Here is a 27668-nt window from a genome sequence, read left to right on the forward strand (position 1 = left end):
TCAGTCAAAAAGTAATAAAAAGGGTTTGGGATGGGAAAAGAGGCAAGGGAAGCAATTTTCTGGAGAGGTCTGTCTGATGCTCTTTCAGATGTAGATCTTCATGAGAAGAGATTTTTAGGTTTTTAGGTTGTCCTTGGTGCAGTTTACTTTGGTGGTTGCTCCAGGTAAAGTCTTCATCCTCGCATCGTTTTTCTTCTGCAGCTTAAGTTGGTAAAATGCGGCAAGAGAAAGTCTGTGTTCCAAATGCACCATGTTTCTGACTTTCCAGTACAGAATACTATGCACAGGGTAGGCACAGCGTCAAGCAGCATGAAATATGGTGGCCGTAGGCTGAAGCAGAGGAGTTGATGAATTAAGCATGTAAAAACCTGCCTGCTGAGCTCTGAAGTGATGCCAGAGATAATGAGGAAAAAAATGCTGCTTATCAAATAGTTGGCCTGTGCAAATGGTCTTAGGTGTGTTTGTTCGGACATTGCTGATAGGCACCAAGAGTCTGTTCTGACCTGCTGCTGTGCCCTTACAGCTATGGCCTTTGGAAATAATGCTGTTGCAATTCAGCACAGGTGAAGTATTTGCCTCCTTTCAGCCCTAACCAAGTAGTACTGTCTCCATCTTATGAAAGCAAAGCAATAAGCATTTGGAAAACAGTAGCAAGGCACCCTCTATTTTCCTTATCTCTTCTGACTCTACGTTTGATAAGCTTGGAATTTGGTATGTGAAGTCTTGTTCCTGAGGAAATGCAGGGACTGGCTGGATTCAGCAGCTCAGGGTTTGATGATTTTATCTGAGATGTATAACATTGTTGCCTCATGTTTTAAAATGAGGGTATTGCAATATGTTACATATGTTCATGTTTTACCAGTGCTTGTTGACAGGATGCAATTAAGCTGATTAGTCCAACATAGAGATTCCTGATTTAACAAAGTAATACATATAGAAAAGTGTTGAGGAAATGGCATAAACAAAAATAATCTCCCATTTACCAAAGGCAGCAAATGTTCTAACAAACAGTCCTGTCTTGTCTCTGTGGTTCTGTTCTGTGGTTCAGAAGCTGCAATGATGATTTAGTTGAGGAGCGTTGTAGGCAGCTCCTTGCTGTCGAGGAAAAAAATTAATGTTTTCCTTGATGGACATGAATCTTTACTGGATCTGAGTTTCTGGTCTTAAGTGCCTGAGGACCTTGTGTGTGTGAGAGCGTTCAGGGCAGAACTGGAGCAGAACTGCAGCAGGTTTTGATGCCCTATGAGTTTAGTTTTTACAGTCCTCAGATCTGAATCATCCTAGAAGGATGCTGAGGTGTTACAGCAGAAGGGGCTTTGCTCATGCACAAGGCAATGCCTGCCTTGAGGGAATAGTCTCTGCCTTCCAGGAGCAGAGCTGAGGAGGGAGCCTCTGTGTTATGCCTCTCCATGCTGTGTGTGCTCCAACATGGACAGACATGCTGAAAGAGGGGGTGGCACTGCCCAAACTTTTCTCTGTGTCTGTAAAACAGCCCTAAATGTGTCACTCAAAGGTAATAACTGGAGGAATCATGGCAGCTTTGGAGTTCTTATGTCAGCCCTGCCAGCTGTTAAATTGCAAAGACCAACAGCTTCTGTTCTGTTCACACTTGCTAATGACGGCTGTGTGTACTGGGGACTTGTAATGCCAGCAAACAGCAGACATCATTAAATGTATTCCTAGTTACCGGCCTGTAGAGTCAGGCCTGGCTCCACAAACAGCTTTCCCTTAGAAGAAGAAATGATCCAACATTTAACACCTGAAGTTAATTTTGCCAGACTGTCTCCAAGCCTGTCTGTGTTTTTATTCAGCGTATCCATAGGTTTCATGCACTCTGCCCAGTCCTCCTCACCACTTACAGAATACACAGCACAACTGCTGATGCTAATAACAAGCTGTTTGCCTCTGTATGTTGAAGGCTCCACCTACAAGAGCAAGTCTGTTGTGCAAAACCTTGCTCTTACAATTCACTCTGCCAGCCAGTGTCTTTATCTGTAAAATAGTTAGTGATGTCTGCACTCAGTTTGCCAGTCCAAGAAACACCTGCATCAGATAACTGTACAATAACAGAGTGGATGTCAGAGTACAAAGGTCTGCTGAGAGAAGGGGATAAAGGAGGAATGTGATGGAGCAGGAATGCTGGGAAAAGCTTAGTGTGGAGGTTATTCCAGGTTTAAGTGTTTGCAGAAAGGGGGGTGAGCGTATCTGGAACGAACTGGTTTTGTACCATGCCTCAGGTTCCTCTCTGCATGGCTCTGACATTAAAAACTCCTTGTATTTGTTCTCCTCTCTCCAAATCCTGACTTAGAGCAGCTCCTCTCTGCGAGCTTTCCCTTTTCCCCTTAATCTCCAGAATGCATTTGAATCCTGTGGTGGAAAAATAAAGTCCCTCCTGACTCTTCTGGCCCTTCAGGAAGCGCTGCTAATCCCTGCACAGATCCTTTCTTTTCGTCCTCCATTCCATCTGCAGTCCTTGTTTTCAGTTGCTGAACTGTGATAGAGGTCCATCCATTGAACACCCACCCAAAGCTTGATTTCTTCTATATGTAGGCTAGAGATAGGATGTGCAGGGTCTTTAAGTTCAGAAAATGGCACACTGATGATGTAGTTAGAATCATAGGATTATAGAATCATTAGACTTGGAAGGGACCTCTGAAAGCTCTCCAACTCCCCTGCACTGCACAGGGACACCACAGCTGGATCAGACTGCCCAGGGCCTGATCCAGCCTGGCCTTGAAAGTCTCCATGGATGGGGCATCAACCACATCTCTTGGCAGCCTGTGCCAGTGTCTCACCACCTTCACATATTCAGCCTCAATCTACTGCATGGGCTTGGCTTTTGCTCAATGACACCTTATGACCACATCTGAATTGTTCCAAAAGCACAGGGTGACGCTGTTGGTTTTACGCTTCCTGCAAAGCTGAAGCTGGTGCAGTCTGGAAGACACTGAAATGAAAGGCAGCACCCAGCTATGCTGCAACTGGAGCCTGTATCCTTCTGGATCTCTCAGGTGCTGTGCACCAGGATGCACGCAGGGATGCTGCAGGCCGTGGTGCTAACACCTGAAAGCACCGAGCTGCTCCTGCGGGCAGTCACACAGGCAGGAGGGTTCCCCCCATCCCCCGCTTTGTGGGGCTGCTCAGCACCCTGCCCGAGGGGCAGCAGGGGATGTCGCTTTGTACGCGGCTGCACGATGGGCTCAAGTGCAGAGTCATCCTGTTCGCACCACCCAGCGACCGCTCCGTGCAGCGCCGGCTGCGGGCGCCGCGTTCGCTCCGGTCCCGCGGCGGGATGACGAGCTCCTGCAGCGCGCAACTGCGGCAGCGGCAGCTCCCGGCCGCCGGCCGCCCCTCAGCGCTACTCGGCGCGGCCCCGCCCGCTCTCGGCAGCGCCCGTGGGTGCCGCCGTTGCCCGCGGTTCTGCCCCCAGCGCTTCTCCGCCCGGCCAACTTCCCCGCCCGGCTCCGCAGAGCTGCCCGCAGGACGCTCCCGGCCGCACGGGGTTGGGGCGGGCAGGGTCGGCCTCGGGCCGGGCTCCGAGATCCGTCGGCTCCCCGCCGGCTGTTGGTGCGGGGCCGGGAGCTCCGCCGTCCGCTCGTGCCGCTCCCCGCGCCGCGTTGCCAGGCAGGGCCCGCCCGTATCCTGGAGACGGCGCAGCGAATCGCCGCGGCCGGAACGCGGGGAGGGACCGCAGCGCTCCGGGGCCGCGGCGGGCGGGAGCGGCGGGGTCCCGGTACGGGGCCATGGCCGGGCCGGGCCCGTAGAGCTGCGCCGCTGCTCGCCGCGCTCTGCACAGCGCTCCTGTGCCAAGGGCGCTGCTTTCCTTTTTGGCTTTGTTTGCTTTTTGCTTTTTAATTGTATTCCCGTGCTGAAGCCATGGCAAAGCTCCCCGAGCGCGGCAGGCGCAAGTGGAGCGCGCTTCACACCTTCCTCCGCTGCAACATGAACCCGGAGACCCAGCGGGTGGTGGTCTTTGTCATCCTGCTTTTCCTCATCGTCGTCAACGTGGTGCTCATGTTCCTCCTGGCGTTCCACTGAGGGCTGCCGGCAGGTCAGCATGTGGCTGTGTGCCCCGTCTGCTGTCACTCTGTGTCTCGGAGCATCCCTGTCTCGTGAGCCCTCACTCCCTCCCCGCTCCCCTCCCGTCACCGCCGGTGCCTTGCGCTCAGAGCCGGAGAGGGGACGGCCCGGGGCTGCGCCGAGCGAGCGGCCTCAGCCCCCCCCGATGACAGCACGGCGTTGCCCGTAGCCCCACCGGCCCGCAGGACGCCCCGCACGGAGCCCTACACCCAGAAGCTGAGCCCGCAGAGCCCCCGGTCCTGGGGGTGCTGCTCCATTAGCAGAAGTGATGGATGGTCAGTGAACGCGGTGAGCCGGGGCCAAGCGGACGCTGCAGCAGCGTGGATGAAGCATTGCACTGCTATTTATCCTCTTCCCTTTGTTGTACCTCAGAGCTTATGTGCTGTGTGTACGTGCATTGAGCTGTGAGCTGCCTTCTCCGGGACGGCAGCATCTGTGCCTAGCGGGGAGCAACGCAAGGAGCTGTTGTGTGGGGCTGAGGGAGGGAGAGCCCCCCCATATCTGCAGCCCCACAGCTCTGTAGGGCCAGGCATGGGGCCCGCACTGCCCAGCCCTACCAACAGGAGTGGGGCCTGCAGGAGGGTGGCATGAAAGGAACCAGCTTGTGCTGCTTATGTTGGTGCTGGGGATTGAAGGCCCAGCAGTATCCTCCATCCTGCCCACCGGGCAAAGCTCAGCTGGAGGTCAGCCTTCACCAGGGCAGCACGTTCCTGTACCAATGGCCCAGGTCTCTGCAGAGCCCAGTGCTGATGGCTCTGGGGGTGGTGACGCTGTCTGTTGTCTCCTGGCAATGTTCTCTGTGTGACTGTGTGTCATGCACTAACCACGCTGGCTTAGCATGGAGAAATGCAGTGCGTATGGGCTAAGTGCTGTTCTGCTCCACCAGAGCATGGGGTGTGCAGAGGGCAGCGTGGTGCTGGGCATGGGCAGCACTGGCCCTGACTCCTTGCCTTGCTGGGAATCCCTTGTGTACAGGGAGACTCAGAATGATTAAAGATATCTGACTTGACTATTAATTCTAGATGTTAATTGTATTCATTCTAGCTAGGCTCTGCCCAAGAAGGCGGTGGGCATGGCACAGGCATGAGTGCTTAATGGAGGGGATAAGTTCTGCCTCCATATCAAAGCGTGGCTCAGTCTTCACGTGGCAGGCAGGACCCAGGTGTGCTGCTGGGCTCTGGGATGGAGAACACTTTGGGGAGCAGCTGCAGGGCTGGAGCAGGCTCAGAACATTGCAGCATTCCAGCAGCATTGTGCTGTCAATAGTGAGAGGTCTCAGCACCACGCAGCCCCTGCGTGTTAGAACTGCAGGGTGCTGCTCTAAAGCTTGAGCAGCTCAAAGCATCGGATGAACTGGGTGAGAACTGCAGGAGTGTGCAGACCCTGCCAGGTGGGTTGGTTCTGCTCACATCCCTGATGTTTGGCTCTGCACAGGGCAGCTGGGGAGCTGAGCACATCATTCTGACCAAGGGCTGAGCTGGGATGCACAGCAACCTGTGCTCCCATCCAGCCAGGCTCCATGTCGCTGCACTGCTCCTCAGGTGGCTTTTGTTGCCAAACAGGGCTGTCTCTGCCTGCTCTGCTGTGCCTGGAGGAGGGGTGCTGCAGGGAGGCTCTGCAGGAGCTCCTCCTCCATCCTGGCACAGAGCTGAGGCTGATGTGGCACAATGAGGAAACCAACCAGGTGCTGCTGGGGATCACAAGCTGTGAGCAGACACAGGTTGACCTGCTCCCCCCTCTCTTTCTATCAGCTCTCGCTGTACCTGGGGCACTGTCCTCATTTCCAAAAATCCATCTGTGCTCTGCCCAGCTGCTTCTGTGACACAGCAAAACTCCTGTGGAATGGACCAGTGTGTGTGTGTGTGCCGTGGAGGGGTGCACTGTCAACACTGCTCAGCACCCCAGCATGGCCCTGTTGTCTCCAAGGGCTGGGGGCAGGGACCACCAGGAGGAACCATAGAATCACAAGGTTGGAAAAGATCTCTGAGCTCATCCAGTCCCTGTCTGCCACCAATATCCTCCCACTAAACATGTCCCTTAGTTAAGAAGAAAGCTGCAGTCCCAGGGAAAGTGGAGCAATTTCAGCAGGTTATGGGCACTCGAATAGCGTGAGAGAAGTAATAATAATAAAGTAGAAGCATTCTTGCATTTAAAAGCCATGAGACAAACTGCAAGATCCCAGAGTGCTGATGGGAGATGTGTGTTACAGTTCTGCCTGCTGCAGGTGGTAATGCTGGTTGCTAAGGGCATGAGAACAACCTCCCTCCTAACGTTTCATGTTAGATTACTTCTCATTTTCTCTTCCCACTGCTTATCTGGGTACTGGGTAACTAATATGACATACTGTGTGCATACTGTTATGGGGAGCCCCCTGTTTACCTCTCTCCTTGACCTCACGGCAGACACATACACCCGATCATGAGATAGTGAATTCTGCATGGTTCTTTTAGGACAGGGAGAGCGTCACTGAGAGCCAGACCTGGAAACTGCAGCCTGAGAACAGGAGTGTGAGCAGCACCTTGTTCCCAGAGGGACCCAGGGGGCTTTAGATGCATCTTTCCCCTTAATTTGTTCTCTCAGGCTGAGCTCGTTTCTGTGCTGATATATCTGATGTCATTGTGATTTATTTGTGGAATCTAAGGCATGAGTTGGCCAGATAAGAACCACTGTAAGCATTTAGGATGATACCATCAACAATTATTTTTAATTAATGCTTCCAGTGTTTTTACTAGGGAAAAAAAGAAGTCCCATTATGCAGCTTACAGACATGTTTTAAAAGGAAGGAGTGTTTGTTTATACCATTCACTGGGCTTGTTAAGTGCAGAATGTGCTGGGAACTGCAGAATAAAATGATGTTGTCCTTGTCTCTCTGGCTGGGATGGCCATGGCAGACATGACTAAGAAATGCTGGGCTGATGAGTTGTGACCTGATATTTTAGTTAGATGGTGAGGAAACTTGCACTAGAGTGGGGCTTGTTTGAAGCATGGGCTTGGAAACAGGAACGTGGCTCTGGCTTTGCTGAAGCCAATAGCTCTCTTCATCCAGATGATGTGGACTTGAGACAAGTGACTTGAGACATTTTCTAATGGAAATACTCAAAAGTAATACTGGCATTTCAGAAGACCCCAGAAATCGGCTGCTGCTTGAATGGGTCTTCTCTCCTTAGCTCTGTTTTAGTGAAGAAAAGATCTGAAACATGATGTGTTGGGAGTTCAGAGTCACTAGAAGCCTGTGAGGCTTTTTCACCTGGAAAGGAAGCAGACAGTACGTTCTGCTTGGTTCTTTTAGGGCAGAGAGAGCGTCACTGAGAGCCAGGTCTGGAACCTGCCAAACAATCTCCATTGGCCTTGGTGTCTGCCAGCACCTACTGGTGTTATGCAGACTTTGGCACAATGCTGTTAATCCAAAGATGCTTTCACAGGAGATAGCAGCAATAAAAGTCATTTTATTCTGCTGTTTGCTGTGTGTCCCATTAAAATTAAATGGTGCATGCACACGGGGAGCAGAGCTGTGCCCTGAGTGTCTGGCTCACTGCCTGCTGTGAGCTCAAAGCGACTCTGACCTTTGGATAATTCAGAGCAGTTTGCAAGCAATGCAGTTTGTGTCAGCTTTAAAACGTGTTCTTTAAACTTATTTGTAAAACAAATTTAGATTCATTTCCCTTCAAGCTACAACTGATTGTGTAGCAAACATCAGAAGGCCTGAGGCTCTGCGCCCTGCATGGCTCCCTTTCCTTGCCTTATGCAAAGAGCTGGGTGCTATGCTGGACCCCGAATTGGATGCGCTAGGTCTGGTGGTGGTGTTCAAAGGCCCCTGTCATAGGGACAGCAGGGAAGGAGGCAGAAAGGCAAGAGTCTTGGCATTAAGTCATGGCCATGGGAGACCAGGTGTCAGTTCCAGTCTGGCTGTAGGTGAGGACAGCAGCAGCACTCCCCAAGGCACCAGAGTGCCCATTAAGGGGACTAAAGAAGAAAGGTTCTGCCATAGCCATTTATTTGGATATGTGGGATGGCCTGAACCTGGAGCCACAGGTGCTGTGTGAGTGGGAGAGGTGTGAGAAGTGGGTTAGCCTGAAGTTGGAGATACTTAAATCACTTTTAAGCCTTAGAGCGTTTAAAGCTCCTTAAGCCATTTAAAGGCTTTAGATGGGTTTAAAATGCTTAAAACACTTTAAGGCCTTCGATGAGTTTAAGCTGTTTAAGCTGATTTAGAGCTTTGAATGACTTAAGTCCCCTTTGTGAGCTGAAGGAGGTTTTTAGGTCCTCGAGCTCTTAATTGTGGAGACTTTTCTGAGCACCCAGTGGGGATGCAGCACCTGCACTGTAGCCTGTGCTCAGGGACTGCTCAATGAATACAGCCCAGGAAATGTCTACACCGTTAGGCTGTAGCCAAAGAATTTGCCACCTTGCTATTACTGCAATGCTTTCCATCCCTGTTATAGCATTGCAAGTGCTAAGCTCGCTTCTGCCTGAAGCCACGGCAGGAAGATGGCAGCCCTGCCCAGAGGACATCTTAACGTCCTTGTAATTACTGTGTTAGCAATTGCTAATTTTCCAGCTGAATGAGAGTGTTGCTGTACCTTGGGGAACTTATCTGTCTGTGTCCAATTAGCGTTTTTAGGACTCACCTTTTCAAGAAGCAGGCAATACAAGTAGTCAGAATGGAAGGCAGTCAATTGGTTTTCTTCCATGGTTTTTTACTAACTTAATTATGTCAGATCCATTCTGTAGGACTGGCCAAGGAACACTTTCAGTTGTAACTTGGGGTAACTGCTCAGGAAGACGTGTAAGTATGGTCTGGTTCCTTCCCTTGTCTTTAGGATCCTGGATGGTCTAGAGGTTGTATCCAGATACAAATTGGCCTCACTTTAACTCTGTTTGAAGCCATCTGTGTTTGGCTGTACGGCATCCTGTGGTACAGCTCAATCGTGCACTGCAGGAAGAATGCTGCTTTTATATTGATCTTCTTGCCTGGTGACATCACTGGGCACCACAGGCTTTGCATTAGGAGCTTGCTCCTCCTTTCACAAACCTTTATCTTGTGCTAGATCTCTGCTAACCTTACTCTGTTTCAGCTTCAAACTCTGCTGAGCTTGTGCTGGCCTGGAAGCCCTTCAAGTCTTTTGGATTCATGTTGCTCTTTGTTCCTGTTACAGTTCTCTGCCTCTTTCTTTTGAGTCATCCCTGACATTCAGACTCTCTGACCCTGATGCTCTGGGCTGATGGTTTCCTAAGTCTATCTGTGGAGACATTCCTTAGGAGCAGCTCATATAGAATCAGTCAGCTGTGTCAGATGCAGCCTGTGCTACGTTTGAGTGGAAAATTTAAATGGAAGCTGTTACTTTTACAGCTTTACTTACTCCAAACACTACCAGCATCTGCTGGAAGTAGTGAACATTTAACCACTGGATGTGATGCAGAGATAGCCTTTTGCACAGTGCTACCAAGTTTGATAAGGACTCAGCTCTTGTTTCCTCAGTGCCAAAGCTTAAGGATGTTCGTTCCCCAGATTAGTAGGCTTTTCATGTACAGGTCATGGGAAAGTGATGCTCAGGGTACTGAGGGCACCAAAGGACCTATAGTGAGCAAACAGCATCCCTGTCTGTGAGTGACTGACCCATGCTTCCATAGGAGGCTGCTGCCCTCCTGCAGTGCTCTGAGGCTCCTCCTGGCTGCTATGTGGGGGCCTTCACCTCTCCTCATCCACTTAAAGCACTTCTGAGTGGAATCCTGCACTCAGATGGTATAAACAGAAGAGAGCAATGTACTACTTGGTGCTAGTCTGAATGGTTTTGTGGAAAGCTGTTATTACTGAATACATGTGGCTCTGTACACACTGGCACAGTAACTCAATGCCTACCAGGGTCTGTGAGATAAATGTCAGCCCTTGTCCACCATTGCTTTGGTGTCACAGAATGTTCCTTTTCATTGGCAGCCTGCTCCTGAGCTGTCCTGCTCCTACTCCCTTCTGATGCTCTGTGTAGTACAGTGTAATTAACATCAAAAGAAAGCTATTCAAATTTTATTCAAATAGAGCCAAGTAGCTCAAAGATACATGTTTCTAAAGCGGTCTCCATCCCTCCTTCTGTAAGCTGTCTAGATCTTTTATCTCTGCTTGGATTGCCTGGAGCTCCTGTCAGAACAGGGAATTGCATTGAGGTGTTTGGCCTGAGACAAGCGGGGCTGAGCAGCTGGCACATGAACACACAAGGAGACGAGGGCTGTGGCATGCCAGCTCCATTTCATGTCATGGCCTTCATTTGGGGCAGCTATTTGTAACAGCCCTGAGTGCATCTCCCTTTTGGCATGGCTTGGAGTAGCAGTAAAGCAATTCTTCCACATCACATCCAGCTGTGCTAGCTGGAGTAACCTGCACAGCACTTCCCTGGTGCCTGCCCTTAACATCAGTTGTCTGCAAATGAGCAGCAAGGCTGCAGCTCCATGGGCTGTAAAGAAAGCAGCTGTAGATGCACAGCAGTGCTAATGCAGTGTCAGAGCTCTAGTTGATTTTCAGAACATCTGTGTTAGCGCTGCCTCTGGGTTGCAAACAGTGCTGCTGTAAACAAAGGGAAACTTGTCTGTTTGTTGTGTTGCCAACTGTAGTTGTTCCAACAGCTGAAAGTGGCTGGGTTTGTGTTCTTCATCTTCTAATGCTTCTCTGCAAGAGTCTGGTTTGGGGCAGGAGATGATGGCTCTTAAAGAGCATGAATTGAGCTGTTCTTGGTATTACAAAGCCAACACGTAGATGTTATTTCATACAGACTGAATAGGTGTTTTTCAAACCTTGCCTTAATTGCAAAGATGAAAACCAGTGGAAAGATGAGCTGTCTTGGACACAGAAGCTGCTGTGCCTGGGAATGAGGAGCGTTCCCTTTAAGATGATCTGGAAGGTGAGCAGCTCTTGCAGTATAGCCAGATGATTGTGCTGTGTTATAACATGTTTTGCAGAAAACCTTTTTTCTGATGGCATGTATAATCCTTCCAGGGATGGGGAGTGAGAGCTGCAAACCTTTCTTCCCATTAACAGGATGCTCCTCACTGCAGCTGCTTGCTGTGCTGCACAGTGACACAGATGCCCCACAATAATCACTCGGGGAAAGGGACTGTCACAGTTGAGTGTGTTGGCCTTTCTATATGAGCCTATGAACTGCGCTTGGGTACAAGCAAGAAATAGTGTAAGGCACAGATTTCTACACGCTGAGGGCTAATGGAGAACCAAGCAGTGACTGTGGTGATCACTAAATGCTTTGCATTGCTCCTGTGCCTGCTCTGCATGGCCACAGCTCCTGCAGAGCCTTTGCTGAGCTTGTGCTCCCCTGTTGTCCACTCTGAGGCTCAGCTGCTGCTCCCGTGACAGAATCTTCCTCTCTGCCCACCTGCAGTTGTCTGGTTTGCCAGGAATATCCTCTGCTGTAGCAGCCTCAGCTGCTTCAAGGCACAGTTTGGTGCTGCTGTGCCGCTGGCAGGAGCACAGCTCTGCATTCCCCACTGCAGGGACTGCACCCCAGTGACTGCTCAGCCCACAGGCAGCAGAAACTGGGCATTGTGTGCAGCTGGGAGCCTCCCACCCCCCCCCTTCCCCATCACCCTGATGTTATTTTTGTCAAAATGGATGCACTGCATTAAGCTGCTTCTGGTTCAGTGAAGGGGCATTTGCTATCCAAAGGCGGACTGTATTTGATTTCTTTTTTCCCCATATGCCTTCAGTAAACTGTCTCCTGATTCACTGCACCGTGATTATCCTGGCATTCTTTTATAATGTGCATCTTTTTATATCTGAGAGGAACAGTAACCTAGAGCAGCAGGTAACTATGAGGGAGCCAACCTAAGATGCACATCATGCCTGCACTGTGTCTCAGCTTTGCCCATGCTCTGAGGTTGGTGCACGTTCTGTGGCTGCAGTTCAGCAGAGACTGACCTGGCAACCTGTGGGTGTTGGGCAGGTCTGTCACAGAGCAGCAGCACCAGGTCACAAGCACTGCAGCAGGTCCCGATGTCGCCCAGCTGCTCCACAGCTAAGGTGGATGGCTGGGAATGGCATCACGTACCTACAGACACAGACATGGCTGTATTCAGGAGCTCCCTCCCAGCCATGTTGATGGTTTTTGGTTTGGGTTATGTATTTAATTGCTGAGGATTCTTTTTTGTTTCTAGAATAGGCCTTCTATGAGATGTGTTGTAAATAACCACTGAACCTCAGCGTAATTGCTTGAACTCTCCAGGAGACTTTAAGCAGCTTAAGTGCTATGTTTAACCAATCTAAAGACTTAAAGCTCTCAGTCCTAGGCCAGCTCTGAGGCCTCAGAATACTTTCTGCTCTGAAGTATGTCTCTAAAAATATTGACATTCAAGCTTTTATTTCAAGACTTTCCATAGGAGGGCTGTGCAGGCAGCATGAGAGCATCCCCCACTGGCAACGTGCTACTGAGGAGTCCTGTTTGCTCTTGGAGGCACTAATTTCAGAATATCAAATTCACACTCGTGTCCGAGGGATTGGGAACAAATACTATTGAGAGCAAGGTCAGCCAAGGCACGTACCAGACTGGCACCAGCTCCTTCTCATGCATGTCATAGCAAGCAATAGGCAGTGCTCATCTGGTTTGGCTCAGCAGTGATTGTGCCAGAACTGTGGCCTCTCTGATTGCACTGCTGTTGTATGGGAGCTGACAACCTCACCTGCTCTATCCACAGCTCATCAGCGATGGCAGCGTGGTGTATGCAGAAGCCCTCTGGGACCATGTCACAATGGACGACCAAGAGCTGGGATTCAAGGCTGGCGACGTCATTGAAGTAATGGATGCTACCAACAAGGAGTGGTGGTGGGGAAGGATTCTGGACAGTGAAGGCTGGTTTCCAGCCAGCTTTGTACGGGTAAGAGTTCGATGTTCTTTTCACACCTCTTCATTACCACTGGGTGTTCTTTTTCCCCAGGTTTTGAGTTCCTCAGTGAGTGCTGAGCACTGTGACTTCTGGGATAGTTGTTCAACGTGTGCTTGTCACTATTCCTCTGTGCAGGGTCACCGTACATCGAGCCCTCCCAGATGAGCTGCCATCAGAGTGAGGAATTCCCTCTTGTCCATAAATCAGGACAAAGGCAGTTTAATTGTAGGCTCTGAAGCTAAGTTGAGCTGTGCCAGCTGAGGTGGTTTGACACCCTGGGCTCCTCCTGCTTACCCACATCTTGGCTAGTTTGCATTAAGCACCCAGCATCACCTTTAGGAGTGAGCAACAAATGCTCCTAGAGGAGTCCCAGACACAGCTGATGGGTCTTTGCTATATACAGGGGTCGATTCAGATAGTACAGATGAGCATTGCGCCAATAGGAGCCTATACAGGGACAGCTGTATAGAACAATCCAAGCAGCCTCAGTTACATGCAGCAGTGGTTGGATCTATTTCCAACAGGGCATTCTGAAACGCATCTGAGTTCACTGTACAAGTTGGGGAGGTAAAATAAGAGCCTGGGCACTCCTTTTCTTCTGCAAGAAGGAAGACTTCTGTCCCTTGTTCAGGCTTTGCCTGTTGGTGAGGATGTCTGAATGCATTCGCTGTGTTAGAGTGTGAGTGCTGCAGAGGCGATTAGGTGCCTGAGGGCAGGGAGATTCTTAGCAGCTCAGCTTCTAATCTGGGTCACTTTAGATCATAAGTGACCCAAAATCAGGTGAAGCATGAAAGGAGGTAATCTGGTGTCTGTAGCAAAGGTACTTGGAGAAGCAGAGCAGGTTGTGCTCAAGAAGCTGTGAAACACTCGGTGTAGCTGTCTCAGCTTCTTGAGAACTGTTACAAACAGTGCATGGTTTTGCAAATGAGATTGCTAGGACCAAATTCTCTACACTAGGGGGGACAGAACTGCTTTTTCACAGTCAAAACACTCCTTTTTTTTCCTCTTTCATATTACTGACAAGCTGATGTCCTGGCTGGCAAAAACCTCTCTCAGTATTCCAGGGAAAGCAGTCTGGTGTTAGCCTGTAGGGATGCAGAATAACAAGTTCCTTTAGCAGAGCAATGACAACACCTACTCTAGCAACCAACTGAAGGTTTCCTGCTAATTATCACTGGGTCTCAAACTTACTGCTGGGAAGGGCACTGTGCTTTGGGGCTTGAGTAAACCTGCAGGGCTCTCAGTTACTCCAAACAAGCTTCAGGTTGAGGTCTGAGCTTAAGACCAGCCCATGTTCTGCTCACAGTGAAAGAAAGGCCAGACTGCACATCAGGGGGCTTTCACCAACTGTAAGTAGTGAGTCAATGCAATCTGTGCCTGTGTTGGTGAGGGATGGATGTGCATCTTCTGTGTGCACAAAGAGGTAAATAATGCTGACTAGAACAAGCTACATTAAAAGCGTAAAGCAGATCTGTCATTGTACCAAAACTGCTTATATCTACACACGTTGCTACCTTGGAGTTATTCATTTGTTCTTTGTGCTGAGATTGATGATTTGCGTTCAAAATAGTCCCATGGGCGCTCTGAGAGCTAATGAATGAATATGCAGCAGCAATGCTTGTATGGAAATAACGCTTGCAAGTGGAATGCACTAATAAATTTCTCGCCATTAACTAAGCTACTTTGGTACAGCTAACAAAACAGATTCTGCAGAGCAGCAGGTCTACAAGTTGCTGGTGTGTTTGGCTCTGCTCACACTGTGCTGCCATCTCATGGGCACTGTAAAAGAACCATGAGTTACACACAGCCCTGTATGGTAACACCATACTGCACTGTGTGCTCACTGGCATCTGTATTTGTTTTTCAATTAAAGATAAGTGATCTGTAAGTGATGTTGGGGAGGCAGGTACTGAGAGGGCAGCTGTTATTTATGGTATGGGAATAACAGTGAAACTGTTCCAAATCAAAGCAAATATTTGCTTGTTCCCTGCTTCCTCCCTAAGAGCCCCCTGGGTGGATTTCACTTGATAAGCCATTTCCTGTCCTGCTTTTGCATGTAGTCTTACAAGAGAACCTCATCTGTCTGACCTTAGATTCTGGGGAGTAATGTTTACATATTGCTTACCATGGGAAAATACGTTTACAGGTAACATTACCTCAGATTACCTCAATATTACACGAGATTCCCCTTCATTCACTAACCCAGCTCAATGTTTGTCCACCATTCAGTCAGCTCTCCCCAGCCTCCTTTCTTTGGATGACCTGTATTTCACGATGCAGATGGCAAATGTGTTTTGTGTCTGGTCCAGCTTCGAGTGAACCAAGATGAACCCATGGAAGATTACCCTGTCAAGGTAGAGGGTGGTAAAGACGACGACTCCAGCAGTGGTACCCGGCGCTTTGGGATGGGGCAGACCACCAAAGACCAGATGAGAACCAATGTTATCAACGAGATCATAAGCACAGAAAGAGACTACATCAAGCATCTGAAGGACATCTGTGAGGTAAGGGAATGAGGAGGAGATGAACATAGGGACTTCTGTAAAGGAAACTATAGGGTGTTCTGTTTGTGCCCAGGTTGAGGGTCCCCAGGTGGGTAACTTTCCTCCTCTGAGTACGTCATGATATTTCTATCAGTATCTGCTCTGCTAAAGGATGCTGCATGCTCAGAGAACAGAAGCCAATTCATTACAGCAATATCCCAAATGCCTCTGTATTGGGAGCATCCAATATGGCTCTGATTAAACGGAATTAATTGCATTTCCCAAGACAGAGAAAAGCAAATGTCTAGCGCTGCTGTCCTCCTTAATATATGTTCTGAGCTAATACAGTCAGCAACTCCAGCCTTCAGGCAAGTTACACTCAGATCAAAACGACTGGGGGACATTCAGCCAATTAGATCTTTCACTTCCAAATGTGCTGAGTATACTGACACCAGAAGTGACATGCTGTCAGATACACTGGGGCAAATTAAGGTAATTGATAAAGGAGTATGAAGGAACATGGATTTCTCACTACACTGACACTAAACCATGCCCTCCAGGAGAGCCAGCTGGGGAAGCACACACCAAAACCCCTTCCCTCCCAATGAGTTCAGAATTCCCTCATGTCCTTTGTCACCTCTTTCTCCTTTGAATCAACTGGGACTTTGCAACCATGAGCATCCAAACCAGATCCTCAGCTGGATTTAGTTGGCAATGCAGTGGCCAGCACAACCCCATAGCCTGCAGACAGAGATGGTTTCCACAGGAGAGAAAGCAGTTCTGGGACTCCTTCAGGTGCGGGTTACAACACCATTTAAGGCAGTGATATGACTGTGGGCAGATTCCTATTTCTACTATTTTGGGTAGCACTAGAAGAAATAATAGCTTAAGGCATGGATGCACTATGAAGGAAGGGGCACCTGATGCACAGCTGGCTGCAGTACTGGGGTTTTCTCCTGATATCCAAGTGCCTCTGAGCCAGCGCCCAGCTCTCCCATTTGGTTTCCTCTTAGGGTTACATTAAGCAGTGCCGCAAAAGAGCCGACATGTTTACAGAAGAACAGCTGAAGACAATCTTTGGGAACATTGAAGACATCTACAGATGCCAGAAGAAATTTGTTAAAGCACTGGAGAAGAAATTCAACAAAGACCACCCACATTTAAGTGAGGTCGGCTCCTGTTTCTTGGAATATGTAAGTAAATTTGACTTATGGAAAGGGGTAGCTGAGTAGGGATTAGGACAGAGGATGAGGCAATTGATCTGAGAAGCTTTGTTTAAATTAAAGGTAGTCATATAAGGCATTCAAGGCCAGGCTGCATGTGGCTCTGGGCAGCCTGGGCTGCTGGTTGGTGACCCTGCACATAGCAGGTGGTTGGAGCTGGCTAAGCACCGTGGGCCTTTTCAACTCAGGTTATTCTATGATTCTTCACAGCAAACGGAGTTTCAGATATACTCTGAATACTGCAACAACCACCCCAACGCCTGCATGGAGCTGTCGCGCCTCACCAAAGTTAACAAGTACGTCTACTTCTTCGAAGCCTGCCGCTTGCTGCAGAAGATGATCGACATCTCTTTGGATGGGTTTCTGCTGACACCAGTGCAGAAAATCTGCAAGTACCCGCTGCAGCTGGCAGAGCTGCTCAAATACACCAACCCTCAGCACAGGTGGGTCAGTGTGGTGGGAAGCAGGATGGCAATGCCTGTCTCATTGGAAACAGGCTGACTCAGAATTGCATCAGGACACATGTGCGCAGTGCATTCCTGCCCTAGCTCAGAAGCCATCAAACCCAGAGCTCCATTTCAGAGTGAAGGCATTGCCTTTGGCTCAATTAACTGCGAAAGAAAAATAATTAGCTACAGAAACAAAGCATGAAAAAACTGTATTAAAGGAGAGTGTTGCTATTGGCCCATTGTGACAAGTTAATTTCAACACCTGATTTACAGCACTGCCATTTCTCAGAACTGTTTTGTGCATAAAGGTATTCAATCTATAAGCATGCTGTTCTGATGTTGATCTCTTCGGAAACAGCTCCTTAATGCAGCACCTGGATGTCTGAAAATTGCATTAAGCTGCATTGTGCAGAACAATTCCTTCCCAGCTGCTCCAGCTCAAGCAGTAGCTGGTGGCTGTGGGTGGTGTATGGGAGTGGATGGGCTTCTGCCCTGCCCTCCCAGAGACACCAACAGCTCCCATTTCAAATCGAGCCAAATCTGAACTGTCTTATCTGTATGTGACACAGTCAGTCCTTACATGAAAGCAACAGTGTTATGAATCTGTTATGGGTAACAAGCAAATCCTTGGAGATTGGTTCATCCACCAGTATCTACCTCTGCAGCTCAATGTCGTAACTTGCATCCTTCCCTTCTACATGCTGGTCCTAAATTTGTAGCAAACTATATAAATCTGTGCGTCAAAAGAAGCGTGCATCTGCAGAGCTGCCTGCAGCAGCACATCCATCACACGCACTCTGCCCTACCCTAGGGATTTTAAAGATGTTGAAGCTGCCTTAAATGCCATGAAGAACGTTGCTCGGCTCATCAATGAGAGGAAGCGGCGACTGGAGAACATCGACAAAATTGCTCAGTGGCAAAGCTCCATAGAAGACTGGGAGGTAATGCAGACTTACTTCCCCCAGAAACTGAACACGTTGTGTTTTCATTTAATATATTATTGCTCTAATCATACAGCATCACAGAACCATAGGGGTTGAAAGGGACATCTGGAGATCCCTCAAATCCAATGCCCTGCTAAAGTAGTTCCCTTAGAACAGGTTGTGCCAGAAAACATCCAAGCAAATCAAATTCAGTTCCCATTCTCTGGGTACCAAAAGTACAGCAACCATCTTGACATAATAAGGCCTTTTCATCAGCACAGAGAGCCCTTATCGCTCCTGGAAGAGTGTTTCACTAGCAGGGTTTAAGGCTGCACAACCACACTGATACTGTCATGTGAGATTATGGGCTTCTGTCTTCCCAGTCACCAGGCTCTTCTTTGTGCTGCTCTCAGGGTGAAGATGTTCTCGTTAGAAGCTCAGAACTCATCTATTCTGGAGAATTAACCAAAGTCTCCCACCCTCAAGCCAAGAGCCAACAGAGGATGTTCTTCCTCTTCGATCACCAGCTTGTCTGCTGCAAGAAGGTAACTTGGGTAATAGTAATAGTAATTAATAGTAATAGTAATAGTAATTAATAGTAATAGCAATAGCAATAGTAATAGTAATAGTAATAGTCTCGTGCGGGTTGGAAGGGACCTTAGAGATCATCGAGTCCAACTCCCGGGATTCGAGCCTCTGTGCTGCAGAGCGGCACTTCTACCACTTGTGCCACAGGGGGATTCAAACCCCCGGCCCTGGTGTTGCAAGGCGACATTCCTACCACTTGCGCCTGACGGGTAGTCAGATACAAACATCATTACAATGCTGCACATTTGAGTCTGCTTCTACTGTTTGTTTCCACTTGTTCTTACTTGAATCCATACTTAATTCTGCTTGCATCGTATGTGCTTCATGCACAGATTGATGTGCATTCAGTGTGGCCTTTCCTCTGGCGCCCCAGAGCCAGGTGCACCTGAGCAGCCATACAATAACTGCTGAACAAGTCCTTATAGCAGGAAAAACAAGCGCCACGTTGCTATAGTTCACACAGTGCAGGTGTGTGTGAATGTGTGCACCTGTTTAAACAATAAAAGCAACATTGCTTGTTTTCACATTTAATTGGCAGCATAAAAAACAAAACTAATTAGGATTTCTTTTTTGCTGACCTGGAAAGCAGCATTCAAATGCTACTTTCTACCACTGGCTTAATGGGGATTTGAGACCACATACAGAGCACTTCAGTGTAGCTGATGGTGTCCCAAAAGCGGAGATGGCAGCCTGTTATTCTGACCCCATCAACAGAGGGAACCAAATGGTTCCATTCAGTGCTAACAGCAGGAGCTTAGCGCTCCACAGTTCCAGAGATTCAAATCCAGCATCATCTTTTCTTGCAGCATTATAGTGCCCAACAAAAGGATTAAGTATTCCAGCATCTCAAAGAAGAATGCTTATGGAATGGAGAGGATAAGAAACACAAATCTGTATAACTACGTGATCTCTTACAGGACCTTCTGCGCCGGGACATCTTGTATTATAAGAGTCGAATCAACATGGATGATATGGAAATACTGGATATAGAAGATGGGAAGGACAAGGACTTCAGCATCAGTGTGAAAAATGCATTTAAATTACACTGCCGCAACACTGAGGAGGTCCACTTATTCTGTGCGAAAAAACCTGAGCAGAAACAGCGCTGGCTGAAGGCCTTTGAGAATGAAAGGAGACAGGTTCAGCTTGACCAGGAGACAGGTACAAAAAGCACTGCTGTGATTTGGTGTGGTTAAACAGTGACCAATGGAGTCAGGAGGCCATAGGGCTGTAATCCATGCTCTGGATTGCTGACTGCAACATGCTGAATGAATTTGTGTAGGTGAACCAAGTGCTCAGACGCTGCAGTACACTGTCCTCACAGAGCTCAGTGTCTTTAATGAGTTCACACAGCCCTTCGCACACTGCTCCCCTTCCCAGGGGGATGGAGAAGAGTAAAGGTAAAACTCTTAGGTTGAAATAAAGAGAAAAGGAGGATGGTAGTTATGGCTGTGTGTGTGTGTGTGCATCACTTGTTACACACATTTGGGGGGGAGGGGTGCAGGCATGCAGGGAGCCTTGCAGCACAGGGGAGCTGTGCACCTCTGGGAGGAATTCTGGCTCCTGATCTCCTACCTCAGGCCATATTCCAACCTGTTTTTCTTGCCTATGCGAGCGTGCTCCCATGAGGTACAACAATGTGATGAGCTGCTGCTGACAGCCCCTCTTTTGTCCTCAAGGTTTTTCAATCACAGAGATGCAGAAGAAGCAAGCAATGCTAAATGCCAGCAAGCAGCATCACACTGGGAAGCCAAAGGGTGAGTCACTCCTGAACACAGAAACGCTGCTAACTCTGGTGGTGGCATTTCTGTTTTACAATGCTGTTGTTTAATCTCTGTCCTTTGAGAGCATTGCCTTTTATATTGTATTTTTTAAAAGCCTTAAGCTGGTGACTACTTGCTGCTGCATTACAGTGCTTCACTTTGGGTTCTCATGGTCACAGATAGGGAGTCACTCTCAGCTTGCACATCTACAGAGAACTAAAATCCATATTGCAAATCACGCTTGCTCTTTCTCAATAAGTTCCAAACGTTCCATCATTCATACCAGCATTGTCCCTTCAGCTGTCTTCAAAGGAATGCTGTCTTCCCCCAAACTTTTACCAGTGCGGGATGTCATAAACAAGCAGAGGCACACAAGTATCAGCTCATCAGCTTGTCACTAGCAATGAGCTACAGCTGTTTTGCTGTCACCTTACTGCTGACAGAACACCTGTCAGTTAGGGTTGGTATTTCTGGGGCTTCCATATCTCCAACACTAATTCTGAAGGGCACTGCTGAAATTAAGGGTAATGCTGAGGCAAATCAAACTCACTGTCCTGCAGCTTCAATGGGGATTGGGCAGGGTTTGTGTGCTCAACTCACGTGCTTTGCTGTCTCCTTGCTGTCACAGCTGTCACCAGGCCATACTACGACTTCCTGATGCGACAGAAGCATCCCACACTGCCCACCACGCTCCCACAGCAGCAGGTCTTCATGCTGGCAGAGCCCAAGCGCAAACCCTCGAACTTCTGGCAGAACATCAGCAGGCTGACACCCTTCCGGAAATAAGGACAGCCCCGTGTTTGTGCCTGAACCCCTTCTGAGAAAGCACTTTATCCACCAGTCCGAGGAGGTGGAGCCCAGGTTCTTCCAATCCTTTGTTACAGAGGATGGCACATGTGCTCCTGCCTTCTCTATTTATCTTGCAGACCAACTGACCCTTGGCTCTGAGGTGAGATGCTGCATGTGTGTTACACACGCGTGCAGCTGTGCTAGGTCCCAGCAAGCCAACATTGCACAGCACCCAAGAAACAAACTTCCAGGAAGAGATCAGAATGGAGCCCGATCTGTCTCATCTGAAAAGATTTTGCCTGTCACCTGTACTCTGAACCATTCCATTCTGCTGTGAACACCGCTGCTGTCCGGCAGCTGCTCAGCCTACCAGCTCTGTCCCCCACTGACATGCTCAGAACAACAGCTCAGTGTTGCTGACATCGTACGTTTTGCAGGGAGGAGCAAACCCTTCCGTTCTCTGCTCACTTGTTCCCTACCTTTCACCTCAAGGACATGATCCTCCTACACCCTTCTAACTAACTCAGTCAGCTTCTGCTGGCACTCAGACGAGACAACAGTGAGTATTGCACTGTGACCCTTCCCTTTAATTCAACAACACTGATGAACAATAACTTGTTAAACGGTGCCAACCAACCTGCAGCATGAGTAACGTTCAAGTTCTGCTCTAGTGGGTTCGTTACATAAGTTAGAGAAAAAAACGTGCCTAAATTAATACTGTACTCAACTCTTTAGATTCTCTTCTATCATTCTTGCCATATTTCCTGGCCAATGAAAATGCTCCTTGTTTGTAACGTGTTTATTTATGGTATGAACCAGGACTGTGTATTTTGTAAGTCTGTAACTGTTCTCGTCAGCTGTTGACGCCTGTTTTGTCTGTTTTAGTTTTATTTTTTCAAATAACAAGAGGTCAATGCTTGCAAACTGCTCCTACAAATCTGAGTCTGCAGTTCAACAGTGAAAGAAAGGCTAAAACCACAACTGTTATGCAAGTGTCCACAGACTCAAATTATTACAGGCTTTTGAGCCCTTTACAAACAGACATCCTAAGGCTACTTATAACAGGCCAAGATTCGGCACCAAAAGCCTCACTTTAGGTACCCAAATGGTGGCCAAGAAAAATTCATTTGTACCTTGGTTAGCAAAAGGAAAGAGTTGCCTTACCTTAGTGAGAGTTAGAAGCCATACTGACCTAATTCCTTAGCTTAGAGCCACCTTGTGACATTGGAAGGAAAACACTCCTTTGTTCCAACACGATGCTATTGTGAGTGAGCACTAACTGCCTCCAGAGCTCCCAGGTCCAGTGTTTGATGCTGTAGCTGACCAGAGTTTGGTCATCCAGGGACATCTGAATTTAGTAGCATGTACAAAGTTGTTCTTGCACTATATCTTCTTCCCCAGACCAGGGGCTACATTTAATTTCATAAAGAAACTTGTAAAAGTGACTCTGTCTGTGTCTGACGTGTCTTACCCATGTAAACCTGTTTCTCTTCAAAATCGTTGTTCCTCTTGCAACTGCTCAGCAGCTGACCCATGTTAGATGGCCTCAGTGAAGCCACCCATGGAAGGTAGGCAGGATGTGGTACAAGAGATGCACCCAACCATCACACAGAACATGGACTAAGGTTAGCAAGTCAGTCGCATCTAAATCTCAGCCTCCTGCTAGTAAAAACAGTGAGGAAACATCAATAGAACTGTAGGGGATAAGCAAGCTCACTCAGTAATTAGAGAGGGTCAGCGAGCTGAAGTTTGGGAGAGAATGCAGCTGTTCCTTAAGGGAAAACGCACAACACCACGCCCTTCTCCAAGGCAGAACCAGATGCAGCATCACCACTTGGTGCAGTCCTCCAGAGGATGGTGTTAAGAAACCAATGAGAAAACCCTTCCGCTCCAAGGTGCCTGTGAAGGTGCAGCACATGCCCTCCCCCTCCACATCTCTCCAAGCAGCAGGAAAATAGGGCTTACCAAGCAGGATGCACATTCTTGAGCTGCTTTCTGCCTGCCCTGCAGTAACTTCAACTCACACAATCATTTGCAGATCTGTTCTGGCTTTGTCAAAGATGTATCTGTAGTGACACACAGCAGTCAGGAAACCAAGGCACTGGGGGGCACTTACAGGAATGGCCTTTATTCACTGCATGACCAAGCATAGAACAATAAACACAGACAGGAAAATCAGCCCAGAGTTGTGTACTGCATCTGCACTGCTACCATCACAGTGCTCAGCACCTTCCCTTCTCAGCACCTTCCCATGGCCCGCAGCACCGTGCAGCCGGAGCTGTCAGCACCCAGCAGGGAAGCAGCAGTTGGGCTGCGCCAGCATGGCCTATAACCCCAGGCTGCAGCTGCACCGTTACCCAGTGTGAGCACAGCACCATTTCACACTCACCCTTTGCTTTTTGGCAGAACAGGCCGCTTCTACCAGGTTTGCATGAGCGAGCTTCATCCTCCTAAGTGTTGAGCACAGCAACGCTCCTGTTGGACTTCACAGCACCCAGAATGCTGAATGGTTACCCTCACTGCACTGCACCCACCACAACAGGGTCACTTGCAGAAAGCATGCATAAATAACAGAGGGCAATCATTACTTCTGTGTTTACCCCAAGTGTCTGCACCCCTCCTTTCCTCTTCCATGTCTGTTTTGATTGGCCAGGAAGAAAAATGCATTGGCGTGGGATTGATCCATTTTCTGAGGTTAGGAGTTCAGTATTTGAGGGAGGGGGGGAGGAATGCTGGATTAAAGCAGCCTGACCCAGGCCAGAAGGGGCTTTGGGAGTTCACATAGTGCAGTCCCAACACCGTGCCCTGGAACAAGCCTCAGTGGCTGCATCAGGTTGCTCATGGCCTCACCAGGCTGCTGCCAGACTGTGCTCAAGGACGGAGGTTCTCCATTAACTCTGGGTCTCTGTTGATCAAGGGACCAGCCATATCCTGAAGAAAGTTACCGCACCCATTTGAGAGCCTATTTGCACCTTCTGATACCAGTTTTTAATGTGTATTTTGTTCTACATGACACTTTAAGTCTTCACTGAAGTCACTCCAGCACGAATTCCCATCTATTCTACGGATTGAGATGGGGTGAGAATGGCACTGAGACTACGCAGCACGCGATGCCCTGCAGGCTCTTGGTGCACTAAGAGACATCCCCACACCCACACACAGCTAAGAGCTGGTTACCAGCACCTCCTTAGCAATACTTAGAACAGGACGTATGCATCGAGTTACTGAAGTTGCCAGATTATCTGCAGAACTTGCTCCATATCTCATCAGTGCACACAGAGAAACTTTATAGACATAAGTGCCAAAACAGACTTCTCTGGCCAAACAGCATGCCAGTGGAAGAAAAGTCCTTCAAGGCAGAAATACATTCTCCCCGAGACTGCCTATCAGTAATATTCATAACAAGTGGCTTCAGTTGGGATCCTGCTCTTGTAAGGAACACTTGGAGAGAGGATCTGATTCCCTATGCAAGACTGAAATCAGGTATAAAAGCTGATCGCACTGAAAGAGTGGAAACCTTGTAACATAGCAGGTGGAGCTGCAGCACTAATTAACAGGTAAGAATCCAACTCGCTTTGCTCAGCTTCACCACACACCCACCCCTGTGCATACATTTATACATCTGCACAGGATTTCATCAAGAAATGACATCCATATCTGGTACCAATTGGTACCAAATTCACCAACACAAAACCTGTTATCCCCTGAATGAACCGTGTGACCTCCACTGATCTCAAACCATCATGTACTCAAGTCACCTCATCTCCTAAATTGTTAGTGAATAAATGGTTAAATGTACATGTGCTGTAAAGTAGTAACAGAATAATTGATACTGCATTTCCCTCCTCTTCTTTCATCGGGATTCTCAATGGAGGCATTCAGCATTGTACTGTCAAGTAGAATTGTCAGAGAATGCATGCAAAGGACACAAGCTTTACAAGCTTTCTGCGCGTGCACGTTAGGTGATGACCTTGTGGACCTTCCCAACCTCATTGTAAAGGGGTTTTCTGGCATATGAGCATCAGGTTAAGTACAACTTCTGTCAAGCTTTCTGAGCATACCACACAGAACCAGCTCAGATTCCCAAGACAAGTCCACCTGAAGCATGACCAAGCAGAGACACAACTGCGGTACTCACCTCCCCTCCTTTGGAGATGAACCCTCTACATGACCAGAAACATGCATTTTCATGCAAACCCCCCAGAAAACCAAAACCCCAACCAAACCAAAATGAAAAATCCCAAGTTCAGACTCAGTGCAGGAACAGCAGCCACTCAACTGGACTAGGGGTTGCTGGGTGGTCTGGTTGTTTCTGGCTGTGTCTGCCTTCTTCCCTCCTGTAGCCAAATGCATGGGAAAATTCATGTGAAAAGCAGCTGGGCTTCCTTTCTAGTGAGCAAAGCCTCAACTCAGGCAATGCATGGGTTTATGTGAACCAGTCACAAGAATGGAAAAAAACAGTATAATTCATTTTGACATTTAAATCAGGTTCAGAGACACTTGTTCCCATGAAGCCAAACAATCCCAAGAAGCATCATTTAAGATCTATGACTCCATCATCTCTTAAGATCCTTACCTGAAGAGCTGTGGGGTGCAGGGAGGTGGAAGCCCTTCTTGCATTTGACCTCATCCATGGCCTCGCTGTGGGCAAACCCAGCTGTCTGGGCACTGCCTGCATCTGGGTGTCTGAGCTTCCCAAAGATCTCTGCAGGCCTGGCCTCCATGGCAGTCATCTGTGAGTAACGGGCATCCAAAGGAATCCTGGATTCAGACTGAAAACTGCATCTCTTCGGATGCCTGGAGACAGAAATGAGTTTTTCTTATGTTCTTTCATCTTTTGCAATATAGAAACAGAAGAACATTGTCAGCATCTGTGAGGTGCTACAGCTTACAGCAAATCCCACTTCTGATGTTACTTTTATTGCTACCACTGTCTTCAAATCTCACCGCCTGCCTACAGATGAGGGCTATGGGATGGCAGTACGTGGTCACAGCAAATACAGGACAGCATCAAGTCCAAAGGTTATAAGAATGAAGCTATTCCAGCTTCATTCAACTGCTAGAGCCTCACCTGCACCTGCAGTGACTCCAGTTTTCTGCCTGAGCCAGCAGGACCTGCACTGCAACTGATGCATAGCAGTAGATCGGCCTGAGAAGATCTCAGCCACAACATCCTGTATAACATGAAAGGCCCCCATTTCCAGTGCTCCTGCTGAAGTAAGGCTGTGGTATCAAATTTTCAGGTAAGTAATGGGTTAAAAACTGAGAACTCTGGTAATGGACAGAAGTAAACTGAAAAAATTGATGTGTTTTCAGTCAATTTGAACCTACTGAAGGTGCAGTTTTGTTCATTTAATAGTGCAGGGCAGGGAGTCGGTGCTCGAAGCAGCGCAGGCAGATCAATGCATCTCCTTTAAAAACTCAGCTAGCATAAGAAGATGGTCAAAAACACAGCCTGGCAGAAGTCAGAATGCATCCCCACGTCTTTCTGCTGAGTGCTGCCCAGAGAGGGGGAGGTGGGAGGACGACCTCCTGCGTGCTCAGGAACAGCAGCAGCGTGGGCTTCATTGCCTTTACATTCACAGCTGCCTATTTCAGGCTTGGGAAAGCCCAAAGGGGTCGTCTTCTTGGCCATGCAGCAATCACAGCTTCCCCTGCCTTGGGATTAACACTGCACACCATATTCCATTTCTCACCACAGCTTCCACATTTCCTTCACAAGCTGCATTACTGAAATCCCATGGCTTCGGCAATGCTGGTACTATTAGCAAGTAGAGGCTGTTTGTTCTTTCTGCCTAACTGCCACTTTCCTCCCTGCAACTGCTCCACCCTGGTGTGCATGGTGAGCTTCTCTTTTGCACAACTTTGCTACCAAAGCAGCTCTCTGTTTTACAGCCTGTGCAAATAAGATACCCATATCCTGACCCCGGACTTGTATACCTTTGTGTGTGACTGTTTACATACATTTGTGAGTTGGGAAATAAACAAGTTATCAACTTCACTCCTGTCTGATTCCGTTGTCTTTCCATAACACATCAATCGCTGTGGATACAGAGCAAGCCTCTATATCCACTGCAAGTGCAGCCCTGTAACTGTATTCTGCACAACAGTTCTCTTATCTGCCCACAACTGATCTCCAGTTTAACAGGCAATCTGGACTTTGAAATAAAATACAGCAGAACACTTGCTCCCCCCACACGTCAGACAGTGTATATAGGCAATGCAAAACCCCTTTCCGCACCAGCACTGTGATGGATGTCTCCTACAAAACTCCCAGCCATTGAGGATCAATACAAAGCTCCTAAATGCAGCAGAGCTATCGACAAAGCTATTTCTGCTGCCTGGATCAATGAACCAATGAGCAATGGAGCTTAAAAAGTAATAATGTGTGTTAGAGAAATAACAACGTGCATTAGAGAAAGCCAAACTTACTTTTTGTCCCTAATTTTTTAACAGGAAAACTTGAAACTTAGAACTTGCAGTTTTACTT

The 27668-nt window shown here is 48.2% G+C and overlaps 1 protein-coding gene across 5 annotated transcripts in view; it reads left to right on the plus strand.

Moving 5' to 3' along the window:
* The window catches only part of ARHGEF4 (Rho guanine nucleotide exchange factor 4), a 167085-nt gene extending 139906 nt beyond the window's left edge, over positions 1-27179 (plus strand). The window contains exons 1-10 of one of the 5 annotated variants that reach the window (XM_032446675.1): positions 3690-4051; positions 12772-12951; positions 15270-15464; positions 16457-16636; positions 16877-17109; positions 17927-18056; positions 18452-18583; positions 19544-19787; positions 20306-20383; positions 21018-27179. In XM_032446675.1, coding sequence (XP_032302566.1) covers positions 12826-12951; positions 15270-15464; positions 16457-16636; positions 16877-17109; positions 17927-18056; positions 18452-18583; positions 19544-19787; positions 20306-20383; positions 21018-21175 — 1476 coding nt within the window. In that variant the 5' untranslated portion in view covers positions 3690-4051; positions 12772-12825 and the 3' untranslated portion in view covers positions 21176-27179. Of the gene's footprint in view, positions 1-3689; positions 4052-4333; positions 4356-5376; positions 5471-10442; positions 10971-12771; positions 12952-15269; positions 15465-16456; positions 16637-16876; positions 17110-17926; positions 18057-18451; positions 18584-19543; positions 19788-20305; positions 20384-21017 lie in introns of those variants that run through there. The other 4 variants (XM_032446674.1, XM_032446672.1, XM_032446673.1 and 1 more) reach the window with 4 other exon arrangements.
* Positions 27180-27668: the final 489 nt, after the last annotated feature.

The sequence above is a fragment of the Coturnix japonica genome, chromosome 9 (assembly GCF_001577835.2).
Source record: "Coturnix japonica isolate 7356 chromosome 9, Coturnix japonica 2.1, whole genome shotgun sequence".
NCBI classification, from domain to species: Eukaryota; Metazoa; Chordata; class Aves; order Galliformes; family Phasianidae; genus Coturnix; species Coturnix japonica.